The sequence below is a fragment of the Mesoplodon bidens genome (assembly GCF_964165515.1).
Source record: "Mesoplodon bidens genome assembly, chromosome: 10".
NCBI classification, from domain to species: Eukaryota; Metazoa; Chordata; class Mammalia; order Artiodactyla; family Ziphiidae; genus Mesoplodon; species Mesoplodon bidens.
Window position 1 is genome coordinate 5,193,878 of NC_138172.1, and position 13,848 is coordinate 5,207,725.

General features: G+C 47.3%; 1 protein-coding gene across 2 annotated transcripts in view; it reads left to right on the top strand.

Annotated features, from left to right (window-relative positions):
* The window catches only part of TMEM40 (transmembrane protein 40), a 30,971-nt gene extending 17,967 nt beyond the window's left edge, over positions 1-13,004 (top strand). For both annotated transcript variants that reach the window (XM_081247091.1, XM_081247092.1), the window contains exons 4-11: positions 4,439-4,492; positions 6,773-6,808; positions 7,182-7,214; positions 7,625-7,672; positions 11,296-11,367; positions 11,450-11,524; positions 12,025-12,087; positions 12,846-13,004. In XM_081247091.1, the coding sequence (XP_081103217.1) occupies positions 4,439-4,492; positions 6,773-6,808; positions 7,182-7,214; positions 7,625-7,672; positions 11,296-11,367; positions 11,450-11,524; positions 12,025-12,087; positions 12,846-12,865 (401 nt within the window). In that variant the 3' untranslated portion in view covers positions 12,866-13,004. The remainder of the gene's footprint in view (positions 1-4,438; positions 4,493-6,772; positions 6,809-7,181; positions 7,215-7,624; positions 7,673-11,295; positions 11,368-11,449; positions 11,525-12,024; positions 12,088-12,845) is intronic.
* The last annotated feature ends 844 nt before the right edge of the window (positions 13,005-13,848 follow it).

Sequence of the window (13,848 nt, forward strand, 5' to 3'; positions counted from 1 at the left end):
CTGTATGCCCTGGGGTCCTCATGCATAAGATGGGGATGATAACAAAAGTTATTATCTCATAAGATACCTGTGAGGATTACATTCTACATGTGCAAAGGCTTAGCACCTATCAGATAGTAATAGCTCTAAAAATAACTGCTATTGTTAAGATTTTCCCCCTTCCCCGCCCCAGTTTGTCATGTTCATGAGCATCCTTGCACAAAAGCCTTTACTTTTTGAATTTTTCATACAAATCAAGTCCTACATACCTACTCCCACAAGCACTTTAATGGGTTTAGAGGGATGAACATCTCTAATTGGACTTTGATTACAAATTGCCACATTATTCTCTGACAAGAAGCGGGATGTCTCTACTTTTATTCTTTGAACTCAAAAGGTAAGGCTGAATTTATAGCAGCAGCAACATCACAGCTAGCATTTACTGAGCACTTACTATGTGCCAGGTAGCGTTCCAAGCACTTTATGTGGAATAACTCAGTTAATTCTCATAGCAATCCATGAGGAAGGCATTGTTGTTATTCCCATTTTACAGCTGAGGAAACCGAGGCCAGTGAGGTTTAGTACTAGAAGAGCTTCCAGAGGCAGGAGGGCTACAACAGGGAATTCTGTCCCTTTGTTTGTCCTCCCTTAGTGGGAAGGGACGTTCTGTCTTCTGATTCTGATTGACCCTCAGGGGTTGCTGCTCCCCCACAAATGTTCTCCCCCAAGTGTGGCCATAAGTTCCTTCTGGTCTCCAGAGTACATACACATGGGACTGGGTATAGTTAACAAAACTGAACACTAAGAGAAAGCAGCAGGAAAATAAACATGGAGTCCTAGAAGCATCGAGACAGACTGACATTCAGGATCCTGGTCTCTGGTCCTACCCTGGTTGGCCTGCTGCTGGAACTCAGACCCTGCCCATTCTTCAGGCTCAGACGGTGACCATTAGTCCTCGGGCCCCAAGCCTGAGTGCCTCCCAGCAGCGCCCCACCTTCCTCCATGTGAGGGCCCTAACTCAGAGTCTGGCATGCAGCACCACCCTCCCTACATAGCTTTTTGTTCTTAATGTATCCTGTTTGGGTTTTTTAAAATATTTATTTATTTATTTGGTTATGCTGGATCTTCGTTGCGGCTCGCGGGCTCCTTAGTTGCGGCTTGCCGGCTCCTTAGTTGTGGCATGTGAACTCTTAGTCACGGCATGCACGTGGGATCCAGTTCCCTGACCAGGGATCGAACCCAGGCACCCCTCATTGGGAGCATGGAGTCCCAACCACTGCGCCACTAGGGAAGTCCCTATCCTGTTATTTTTAAATTAAAACGTTTTTTTATTACGAAAGATTACACATGGGCACATTGTAGAAAATATGGAACATACAAAGAAGTAGAAAGAAGGAAAAAAGTCATCCTTTGCTTGGTTAGATAACCACTAAACACATATTAGTGTATCTCCTTACATTTATTCAATAAATATTTATTGAGCATCAACTTTGTGCCAGGCTCAGTGATGGATACTGGGGACACCAGAAACAAATGTGATTCTTTCTGCCGGAGTTAATTTTTTAAACAATTGAATTAGCACACAGAAAAATTATCCTCATTCTTGACAGCATACAATTCTACAATACCTTTTATTAAAAATTATGTATTATGCCTAGGGAACTATATTCAATATCCTGTAATAAACCATAATGGAAAAGAAAAAAATCAATCCTTGAACAAGATTTAAAAATTATATCTTATGAATATATCATGGAGAAAGCTAAAATATTCATGTGAATGTTAATAGAGATTGTCCCTGTTGGATAGAATTTGGAGTAATTTTTGCTTTCTTATTTTCTGTATTGTTTGATATTTTGCAAAATATGATGAAAAAGCTTTTTGGGAACATTGATTGATATTTGTAAAATACAGAAAAGAAGAAAATAGAAGCCACTCAAAATCCCATCTCTTGAGATAAATACCACTGTTTTTATCTTGATGTACTTCCTGATACCTCTTTTTCTGTGCCTAGTTGAGATCACATACGCACTGATTTTTTTTTTCACACTGATTTTTAAGCACAGTTAACTTGGTTTCCTATAATTAAAAAATTTATCCATGATAGACCAGGAGGTCCCCAGGCCCACTGAGGGACATCAGGACTGCTGGGGCCCTCTTGGTCATCCTGAGGAAAAGGGAGTCCTCTGGACCTGAAGCCAGAAACTCCTAGGCCTGAATCCACAGAGTGCTGACCAATCCAAGAGTGCAAACAACGCGGTCATTCTTCAAGGCTTAATCAAACTCCTGCTCCAGGCGGGGCGGCCTTAGGACAGTGATACCCAGGCCTCGTCCTTCAGGAGCTCAAGGTGGTTGGAGGGATGAGCACCACCAGGGACCCTCATGCCCACTGTGTCAAGCACAGACAGTTGATGCTATAGAAACCCCAGAGGAGGGTGGGCAAGATGCGTGTGAGCTGGGGCAGCTGGAAAAGCGCTTTTACAGGAGGTGTGCCATCAGCTTAAGCTTCAGGATAAGGGAGCAAGTGGGAAGGGCATTCCAGGTGGGAGACGGAGCACCAGCAAACCCAGAGTCAGCGTGACGTTGGTGGCATCACAGAGTTGATGCAGCCCCCATACTGGGCAGGAGGGAAAGCACCTCAGTAACACGATACTTCATAGGACCTTGTCTTATCTTAGTGAAAGCCGTATTGAACATAGTAAGTGATTTGTCTGAGGTCACACAGAAAGTTCATGGCAGTTCCTGTCCCCTAACCCTCAAAGCAGAATTCTTCCCCCAGACCACACTCCTCACATAAACTAAATTTTGAGAACCGACACCAGAATGAGGTATTCCAGGCTCGATCCAGGCTGAGGTTCTCCCACAGCTTGTGTTTGTTCCGTGCAAAGAGCAGCAATGAGGACTAGCACCCCTGAGTAACTGGAAAACATTGGCAGAGACGGGGGCTGGTCTCCCCTGCAGGGGCAGCTGCGGTAGGCAGTAGGCCTCACCATTTCTCCTTTGCCCACTTGGCTGATGGTTGAATTTCTCAGTGGGCCTGAGCGTGCCCGTGTGAAGATTTTTTTTTTAAATAAATAAATACATTTATTTATTTATTTATTTTTGGCTGCGTTGGGTCTTTGTTGCTGCACTCGGGCTTTCTCTAGTTGCGGCGAGTGAGGGCTACTCTTCATTGCAGTGCACGGGCTCTAGGTGTGAGGGCTTCCGTAGTGGCACACGGGCTCAGTAGTTGTGGCTCACGGGCTCTAGAGCACAGACTCAGTAGTTGTGGTGCATGGGCTTAGTTGCTCTGCAGCGTGTGAGATCTTCCCAGAGCAGGGCTTGAACCCGTGTCCCCTGCATTGGCAGGCAGATTCTTAACCACTGCGCCACCAGGGAAGTCCCCCGTGTGAAGATTTGTTCCTTGCAGCGTTATTTATAGTAGGGCAACAATAGAAACAATAGAAACAACCTAACGTCCAACAACAGCAACATAGAGCAACAGTGACGCTACACCCTGTCCTGGTCAGAGCTCTGGTCTTCATACATCTCTAAAGTGAAAAAGAGAAATTCAAATCATAGAATTTGTTTGATCTCATATACACTTTGTAAAAATTCACACATACATGATTGTAAACAAGACTGGAAGGAAAAATACCAAAATGTTAATAGTGGTTATCTCTGGATGGTTAAATTATGGGTGATTTTCATTTTCTTGTTTTTTTGAATTGACTTATACCATAGATATTTTACAATAATCTTGTTTTATTTTTATAACCAGAAGAATATAATTTTGTTTTTTTAAAAAAATTTTTAATAAATGTTAGCCTAAATTGATTGTGGGAAGAAAAGAACTTGGGGGAAAGAGCCTGGATTAATGCCTAGTACAGATCCTGGCACACACAAGGTGTTTAATAAATGCTCTCATGACTCTGGAGCTGAGCTCTGGGTTCTGTTTCTGGAGATAAAAATGATTAGAAATGCAGGCCTTGGTGACAGACCTGGGTTTGAACCCTGGAATTTCTGCTTCCTGACTGTGTGACTTTCAGCGAATAACTTAACTTTTGTGAGCCTCAGTTTCCTTATCTGTAAAATGGGGAGGGAGAGGTATTAATACCTTCTTCACAGCATTTCCAAGAGGATAAATGAAATATTAACTATAAATTACTTAGTTCAGTGTTGGTACATAGTAAGTGCTCCATAAATGGCGACTCTTATTACTGACTTTGAACGAGGCCCAGGTCCTCTCAGGCCCCCAATTCTTCTTTAGTCAGCTGAACACAGTCACCTTGGGGCGTGTGAGGAGCGTCAGAGCAGCAGGAAAGCTCTTGTACAGCTGTCTTGCCGCTTGAAGAGCGCCCACCTCACCCCCAGCGCAAGGACTGTGTTACTTTTTAAGGCTTCCGATGCCAGGAGAGGGAAGCCACTCTGGGGTGCTGTAACTGGGGGGAGCTGACTAACAGGCTTTGTCTACACCCAGGTGCTGAGCATGGGGAGCCTGAAGTTTTGAAGGATGAGCTTCAGCTCTATGAAGGTGATTGTCCAGTGGCTTTGGGGGAAACAGAATTAAACAAAGGACACGAAGCCTTAGAGCTTTGTTGGGAGGAAACAAGGTGATGAGGGTGTTTCATGGGCTGAAAGTCCTGGGCAGACATAGGAGATATGGCAAGGTGAGTGGTTATAACATGGGCAGATGGAGGTGGGGGCAGGCATTTTCTGCCACAGTCAGACTGTCTTGGAATCTCTTCTGATCTATAACCCTGACTTGCAGGTTGACTGTGACCAGTCACTCAACCTTTCTGGGCCTCAGCTTTCCAACCAGCAAGATGGAACTTAATCAGTACCCTCTCTCTTGGAATACTGGGTTGTTTAAGAATGCAAGGGAAAATTAAGGACCTGGTTTCTACAAAACTCAAGTTACGGAGTAATTGTCTCTAAGCATCATGATTTTTTCAGCAAGCAGATATAAATATTATGGCACTTAGCTTGGTAGCACTTTGATGAGATGGAGGAATTTGTAGGAATGAACCAGTTTGCCAAAAAGCCTCATAAATGAACACTGCCAGATAAGAAAACCTGTTTAACTTTGTTTAATCCAACATTTACATAATCTGCTTAGTCTCCTAATGCCAGATAATAACCCAAGAAATACAATGGGAAACACATATACATTCCAAGAAATGGAAATGAAATATCTTAATATTCTGCATCAGGGTATTACCAGTGGCTGCCACTGGGTGGTAGCATTGTGAGTAATCGTCATACTATTTTCTTTCATCTGAATTTTCTGATTTTCTTTTTTTTTTTTTAAACAAAAACAGGTACTATCTAATTTTAAAAAATGTTGTTAATTAAGTAGTGTAAGAGAGTTTTCACTGAGTGTAAAATGAGAGAGAAACTGTTACATATACATACATTTTAAATGTTTTTTTCTCATCAAAAAGTAAGTCATGTTTATGTAGAAAAAGTAGATATCGTCATGTATTTGTGAATTAATTCCCCCAAGTAAAGAATTCCCCGCCCCGCCTCCCCCCTCCCGAGACACCAGAGGTACTTGGTAATTACACTGCCAGGGTCTCATTTCATGCCGTTCTTGGTTTGCCTTCTGTACCCTTGGTGCTGGCCTCTGGTCACTTGCAGACACTGGTTCCCTTTTGCACATTAGCCTAAAGACAGTTCAGCATACTGAGTGTTTATTGCCATGAGCTGAGTGCCCCCTTCAGGTGTTTGTGTCCTGGGGCTGACCTGGAGGGCGGAAGTGTACAGAGTGGGGACTCCTGCCTGCCCTTGAGGGGAAGAAGGTGACAGGTTAGGAGAGAAGTCACTGGGAATAGAGTAGGCGCCAAGAACCAGAGGGTGGGGACTTCCCTGGTGGTTCAGTGGGAAACACTCCGTGTTCCCAATGCAGGGGGCCCAGGTTCCATCCCTGGTTGGGGAACTAGATCCCCCATGCATGCCACAACTAAAGTTCCTGCATGCCGCACCTAAGACCCAGCGCAGCCTAAGTAAATAAATATTAAAAAAAAAAAAAAAGAACCAGAGTGTGAATGAGGTGGGAGGGCCACCCAGGCCAGATTAAAGGGAAGGCTGCACCTCAGGGCAGGTACAGTGCTCGATTCACCCTAGGCAGCCCAGACAGGAGCTCCACAGTGGGGTCAGGGGCCGGGGCCCCCATGGTACAACCCAGCTTGACTTCCACAAGCTCAGGGCCTGGTGGGGCTGGAGCCACGTGACTAAGTGTCCTCACCTGCATCTGGATAGGAATGAACAGGCACAGATTGCAAACTGGTGGCCTGTGTGTACAGATGTATATTATCTGGCTCACAGAGTATCTTTATTATTATTGTTGTTCTTAATATATTTCATCACGTCTACAACTAACAGTTTTTCACATCTGGAGATCTGTGAAATCAGGGTGCCTCTTAAAATCACTGGCAACTTGCAGTTGTAATTGGCAGTAGTTTTCCTTCCATAAAATGATGTCATTCTCACAAACCATGATATCTTTGATTCGATGGAATATGAAGTGCCAGCTTTTTTTATAGTCAAGAAGTTTATATAAAAACCTGGATTTCTGGCTTCTCATGGGAAATTAGAAGACCTGTAACATGGGGCAGGCATTGCTGCGGCAGCTTTCGGGGACTGCGGGGTGGTGCCTGCCCCTTTAGATGAAAGAGGAACTCTCCAGTTTGCTCCAGTGCCCCCTGCAGATCAATGGAAAGTCTCTGGGTGAGAGAGCTCCACTTCCCTGCAGTGTAACTTCTCCCCACCCAGAGGATATGAATATGCAGTCACTGATTTCCCTTCTGTGCAGGTGCCCCCGGGGACGTGGTGCCGTTTGAGGAATCAGGTGAGTGTCTGTTAGGGGAGAGGGGTCGTTGGTACTGGTGTTGAACGAGGTCTGGGCGCTGTCTTTCCCCCAAAAGAGGCAGGTGCTGTCAGGTGCACGGCTGTGAGAGATGGGACTCCAAGTCTGCTTGGGGCCTGGGGCTCTGACCTGGGCTCAGCAAGCAGGCGGGGCTGGCTGTGGCATGAGACAGGGGGCCAGTGGAGGTTAGAAAGGGGGTCCAGGCAAGAACAAAGGGATTATTAATAACCATCTATAGATAGAAAGATCCCCTGGGGGCTGGAGAATTCAACAGGGGCGTTTTCAGAGGTCACCTGTGGCACTCGTTAAGGACCCAAGCTGGCCTGGGCACTAATGTTGAGTTTCTAATTTACAGGACTCCGAAGGAGAGGCTCTAACCCAGAGAGTGGTAAATATGCAAGCTCTGAGAGGAGAGCGGGAGGCAGCCTGGATTCCAGGGGGTGGGGGCCTGGATTCCAGGGGGTGGGACGGGACCACAGGCAGCCTGGTGGGGAGGGAGATCAGTCCCAGCAGCAAGGCCGTCACCAGCCAGAGTGTCACCGTGATCCAGGAAAGGGCCCTCCGGGCTCAGGGGACATGGAACAGAACAGACACAGGCCTGTGGAGGAGGAGGGCATCAGTGGGGCTCCAAGGACAGCCACCCCACCTTCAAGCTTTGCCCTGACCAGTCCTGCAGTGAGTGCCCTCTGACCCAGGAAATAGAACCTGGGAGAGCCATTCTCAGTGAGGCAGGGGAGTGAGAATCCCACAAGCTATCCCATGTCAGAGTTAAACCCTCGTCTCTCTCTTGTTCCCAAGGAGAAGTGGAGGCCTCTCAGTTAAGAAGACTAAGTATAAAGAAGGATGGTAAGGAAATTGGGGTTCCAGGGCTGCTGCTTTTGTCTGGTCCAGATTTCTCTGGGTAGAAAGTCAGCTGGTGGCCTGGAACGACAGTATTAGTTCGCCGACCAGGGACTGAACTCAGGCCCCAGCAGTGAAAGCCTGGAATCCTAACCACTATGCCACCAGGGGACTCCCGAGACCATAGTTTTTGTTTTGTTTTGTTTTTTATATATACATTTATTTATTTATTTTTGGCTGCGTTGGGTATTCGCGTGCAGGCCTTCTCTAGTTGTGGCGAGCGGGGGCTCCTCTTCGTTGCGGTGCGTGGGCTTCTCACTGCAGTGGCTTCTCTTGTTGCAGAGCACGGGCTCTAGAGTGCAGGCTCAGTAGTTGCGGGGCGCGGGCTTAGCTGCCCCACGGCATGTGGGATCTTAGTTCCCCGACCAGGGATCGAACCCACGTCCCCTGAATTGGCAGGCGGATTCTTTACCACGGGACCACCAGGGAAGCCCTCTAGAAATATTTTGAGTTGTTCAAAAGCCCGCCTTTCGGGAGTGGGAGGCCTGGGTCCGAGCCCCTGGCTCTGCCTCCATCCAGCTACATGAACCGGGACGTGCTGTCGAGCTGTCCCGGGCTATGAAGTGAGCCTCATCCCACTAAAACCGAGATTCCCAAAGCGCAGGCCATGTCCAGGTTGCTTCAGGACATGGCATTATACCCCCAAGTGAGAAAGTGACTGCCCTTTCCCCTCTCTTTCTCTGCTTGGAGCCCCCGGGCCTTTAGTGCCACCCTGACCCTTGCTCGCTGCCCTCCAGACACAGAGGTCAGGACTGTGCGCAGAGCCGTCTGCAGGCAGCGGGCGGGTAGACCTTCACCGTCTTGCTGTATGGGCCTTGTGTTTGTTTTTAAGACATGGGATCCTAGTTTTCCACTTAGTGTTGTGACATGAAGTTTCCTTTTCAAGTAAATCTATTTAAGGAAAAATAAGAATCTGCTTAAAGAAAAACTTTAAGTAAATAGTACAAGTGGTCCTTGGGTAGCATGAAATTGTGAAGGTCATAAGCAGTGCTACGTAGAAAGGGCAAAACCCACAAAGGTGGTGTGTGGATGGCTGAAATCAGAAAAAGCAGACAAGGGTGATCCCCTAGGTCCCTCCTGGCTCCAATACACCTTGGAGTCCTTATCCTGGCCTGATCTCTTCAGCCCCCAAAACTTCTAGTTCCCTAAAACTTGAAGTTCTCTTCCCAGAAATTCACTCACCCTGTGCTCACCTGGTGGAACCCTTCACTGTCCTGGGTCTGTGCCTTGGTCCCACCTTCTTACCCGTCTCATGGCACGTCAATGTGTGCACGCATGCGCGCGCACGCACACGCACGCGCACACACACGCACACACACACACGCACACACGCACACACACTCTCTCTTCCCTTTCATCCAACTCCTACTGCCTTGGCTGTTTTTAAGGCTTACCTCAAACTCTCTTTCTTCCGTTAAGCCTTCCTGGACTGCCCAGACATGATGAGTCCTGAATGCTTATGACATCTTACACCTGCATTCAGTTCCACAGTGTGGGTATCTTATAGTGTAATTACCGTTCCCCACTTGATAGATGTTTAGGTTATTTCTAATTTTTTGCTCTTTCAAACTAAGCTGCCCTACCCATCCAGCCCTCTGTTTGGTCTTACGTTTCTCCGCTCTCTCTCTCTTTTTAAAAACACTTGTATTTTCTAAGTATTGACTCATAAGCTAATGGGGGGAAGATCCAGGGAGAAATTCTCTGCTAGGAATTCATTTTGCATTTCTGAAGGTTTGGGTGAGGAAAGAGTTTTCACCCCCACCCCGTCACATCTCTGAACAGGCCTAAGCCTGATGCTTTCTTAAACGTTAAGTCTAGTTCTGCATGACGTCTTTTTTTCCCCTAAAGGACAAATTGATTTCAGAGCCAAGAATGTTCTAGAAATACTCTTTTGATTTTCCCCCCAGAAAAAAAAATAACAAAAACAAAACCAGAAATACCCTCCTCACTTCTGTTCACTTGCCTTCCACATGCCACCAGTGATATGTAGTCTCACTCTGCCTTTTACCATTTACAAAACACGTTCCCCTCCAAGACCCCCATCCATCCCTCCGTCAGTGGTGTAGAGGTTGCTCTCCTTGATGTATCAATGAGAACGCTGAGGCTCAAGGGAGTCAGGACACTTGTCCAAAGTTCACAGCACATCAGTGGCCAAACTGGACTAAAGTAGGACACATTCCCAGCAGCCTTGGCCACTCAGAGAGCCTGCCTCGTTCCAGGGAACCATCTCTGAATTGTCCTCTCTTTTTTCTTTTTCTTTCTTTCTTTCTTTTAAAAACCTTTTTGGCATCTCCCCTATCACAACCCTCTGCCTGGGTCAAGGCCCCTGTGTTCTCTCCCCTGATGACTCCCGCAGCGCCTGGCAAAGGGCAGGGGGGTCTCCTTCACAAACCATCCCTGAATTCCTGCCCAGGGCACGGGCCCTGCCTCCCAGCTACTCTCTCTACCTCCATTAACTACTAGGAAGAGCCTGCAATGCTGCTTCTGGGCACCAGGCCCACGGAAACGCACACACAAGGGCACAGACACATTCATGTGCGGTGATGTTTGGTGCAGAAAATCAGTCCCTTCTAGCTTCCTCAGTGGGAGACTAGTTACATAAATTAGGGTAAGTTTATGCCATGGAACACTATGCAGCCATCAGAAAGAACAGGGCAGGGGCTTCCCTGGTGTGCAGTGGTTAAGAATCCGCCTGCCAATGCAGGGGACACAGGTTCGAGCCCTGGTCCAGGAAGATCCCACATGCCGCGGAGCAACTAAGCCTGTGCACCACAACTACTGAGCCTGTGCTCTAGAGCCTGCGAGCCACAACTACTGAGCCCGCACACCTAGAGCCCGTGCTCTGCAACAAGAGAAGCCACCGCAATGAGAAGCCTGCACACCATAACGAAGAGTAGGCCCCGCTCGCCGCAACTAGGGAAAGACCGCGTGCAGTAACGAAGACCCAACACAGCCAAAAATAAATACATAAATAAATTTATATATATAAAAAAAAGAACAGGGCAGATCTGTATATGCTCGGAGATAGAAAGGATGGCCCCAATCTATCAAAGAGGAAAACAAACCATAGAGCACCAGGTACACAAACTGATGCTGCTTTTGTTTTTTTTGAATGTGCATGTATATACTTGGAAAAGTTTTGTCAATCACTGCTTGCTTTTAAGGAGTTGGATTAGGAAGGGAGAGTGGAGCAATGTGAAACTTTTTAAACTAGGCACGTGCATTTTTTACAATTGTATTTAGCATCATTTGACAAATAAGGCGTCAGACACCTCTGCATGCCTGGCGCCGCTTTAGATGATGGGCAAAATCCCCAACCACCATCCTACAGAGTGGGTCAGAGAATAAACACAGCAATGAAAATCCAGCAAGTTGAGTGGTGATAAGTGTTAGAAAAATAATAAAGTGAGGTGAGGGCTGAAACAGGTGGGGCTTGGGGTGCTGTTTTAGTTGGGCTGGTCAGGAGCAGATTCTCTGAATAAAGCTCCCTTTGAGCAGAGACAGGAATATTTTAGTTAATTAAAAAGAGAGAAAGGAGCAAACAGTAATCATCACCTCTGCCTTTACAGATGAGTTTTTCCATTTCGTCCTCCTCTGCTTTGCCATTGGGGCCTTGCTGGTGTGTTATCACTATTATAAAGGTGAGTGTGGGGGGGTGAGAACGGCGGGGGGCGGGGGTCCAGACTTGCAGGCTGACGATTCTCTCCCTCGCTGCCCCTGTAGACTGGTTCATATCCCTTGGGGTCGGGCTGCTCACCTTCGCCTCCTTGGAGACCGTTGGCATCTACTTTGGCCTGGGTAAGACCCTCGCACACAGACTCTGGGAGGGCAGTGGCTGGGCTGGCCACAGAGGATCGCCAAGGGCCGGAAAGCCATGACCTAAACTTTCTGTAAAGATTTCTTTATGCTCGTGTTTGCTTCCTGACCGCTTTCAAGGTCAATGTGAGGTCGTTGGCAAAACCCCATGGAAAAAATGGGCAGCTCCATAAAAATACAACAAAGACAGTTTAAAGTGGCAAACAAACAGAATTAGCCAGATACTGAAAACAAGGCAGTTAATGGAGTAAGGTACTGAATTTGCCGAGCTTCCTGGCATTGTTATTGCTGCTCATGGTTGTTTTTAATAATAAGAACTCAATACCATTATCTGAGCTTAACCTGCAGCCTGAAATTCCACCATCAGAGCTTTGTTTGTACGGGTTAGGCCTTTGTTCAAGGACAGGCAGGGGGAGGTCTGGCCCCGGATCCCTCGAGGGGACACAAAGCTCCATCACCTTTCTCTCCTCCGTTCTTGACAGTGTACCGGATCCACAGCGTCCTGCGTGGCTTCGTTCCCCTCTTTCAGAAGTTGAGGCTGATAGGTAACTTTTACATTCTTCTATGTTCACTTTCTTTCCCTACCAGGGTCTTCTGTTGCAAATGAGGCTTAGCATACTGGAAAGAGCACAGGGCCTGGAGTCATGGGCTTGGGTTCAAGTCCTGCCTCCTTCAATTTACCATTTCTGGGGTTCTAGAGCCTCTTTTGGCCTCAGTTTCCTCAACTGGAAAATGAGTGTAATAATACCTACAGCACAAAGGTGTTGTGAAAGTCCAGTAAGGAATGGATGTAAAAGTCCTTAAGCCTGAACCATTGTAGGAAAGTGGAGGAGACCTGGGTATTCCTCATTCTCTCATAGAACTTTGCGTCTCTCCAAACAGTATCTTCTTTGTGATTTTATTTGCCCAACCGGGGGTGAGAGGGAGTTTCAGTTATCTTACACTTGGCTGATGAGGAAACTCATTAGTCAGTTACACTCATCAGAGAGGTAGAGTGACTTGCCCAGAATCACACAGCTAGAGTGGCTGGGCAAGGCTAAAGGAGATCCTCTTTCTTGACCAGCAGCTCTGTGTCTACCATTAAATCACAAAACTGAGAGGCCAGGGGCTGTGTGCTTCCGTGTCTTGAACTTTTGTCTCCTTTAATCCATCTCATGCATCAAGGGGAAATTTGTTTCAATGGCTGTGGGTCATGACTGCCTTATCCCAGCTATGAGGGCTATTTGGGCATCTGGGGTAATGGTGGGGAGGAGGCCTGGCTGCCTTCAGAATCCCATGCCATCCTGTGGGCTTTGCCTTCCAGGCTTCAGGAAGACCGACTGAGGCCAGTGCCAGGTGGGCAGCCAGGCCAGGCCCCGCGTGACCACCACTGCATCCTTTCAGCCCACGAGGACAGAGTGGCGTCCTGGGAGACGCACAGGCGGGCCAAACTAGAGCAATAAAGAGAGCGCTTTGACTTCCATGTGGTCTGAACATTGGCACCAGCTGGGCCAAGGTGTCCCTCGGGCAGTGTTGGCACGCAACCCAGCTGCCAGGATGGCAGGAGAGGGAGGATGCGGGCCTGTGCCCTTCACGGGGCCTGGATCAGCGGGAGGATCCTGGGACATCACTCCTCTCAGGAGACAGTAAGAGACCCCTGGGCCCTGCAAGCTGTAATCTGTCTGGGCTTGTGAATTCTCTCAAGTCCCCAGGCCATCCCGGGACAGACAGACGGTCCACTGCCCTGAGGCAGGGAAGTACCACGTCAGGCCCCTGGGGTGAACCTGATACAGGTGAGATTTGGGGGAACTAAATCCACAGCATCCAGGTCTTCCGATTACCTAGTGCCAGCCCTGCTGTCCTTGGACTCCATTAAGATTCAAATAAACATTCTGTTCCCTGGACTAAAAAGAGTCAGCTAAATATTCCTTTCAGTTTCTTGAGTGTGAGAATACATTGGAGGTCTTCTTTGACCCCATCTAGTCAGAGGGGGCACCTTATCCTACTGGACAAAGTATAAAAGGGAATAAATGCAAAAAGCCCCTCATTTTAGGTCCAAGACTTCAATTGCCCAGGTTTGGAGTAGGAGACAGGGTTTTGCAAACGTTCTTGTGAAAAAGATCTGGAGCTGTTATGTATTCTCAGCTCAACAAATACCAAAGAAGTGAGATAAGAGCACAAAAAAATCCATTGCAAACTCGGGTTGCGTTAGTGGAGGTATAGAGTCTAGACTGAAGCAGGTGATAGTAGGTTCTCTCTTGTACACAGCCAGACCACGCCGATAGAATATGTTCTAGATTCATATATCAAGAGTGACAGTGACGAAC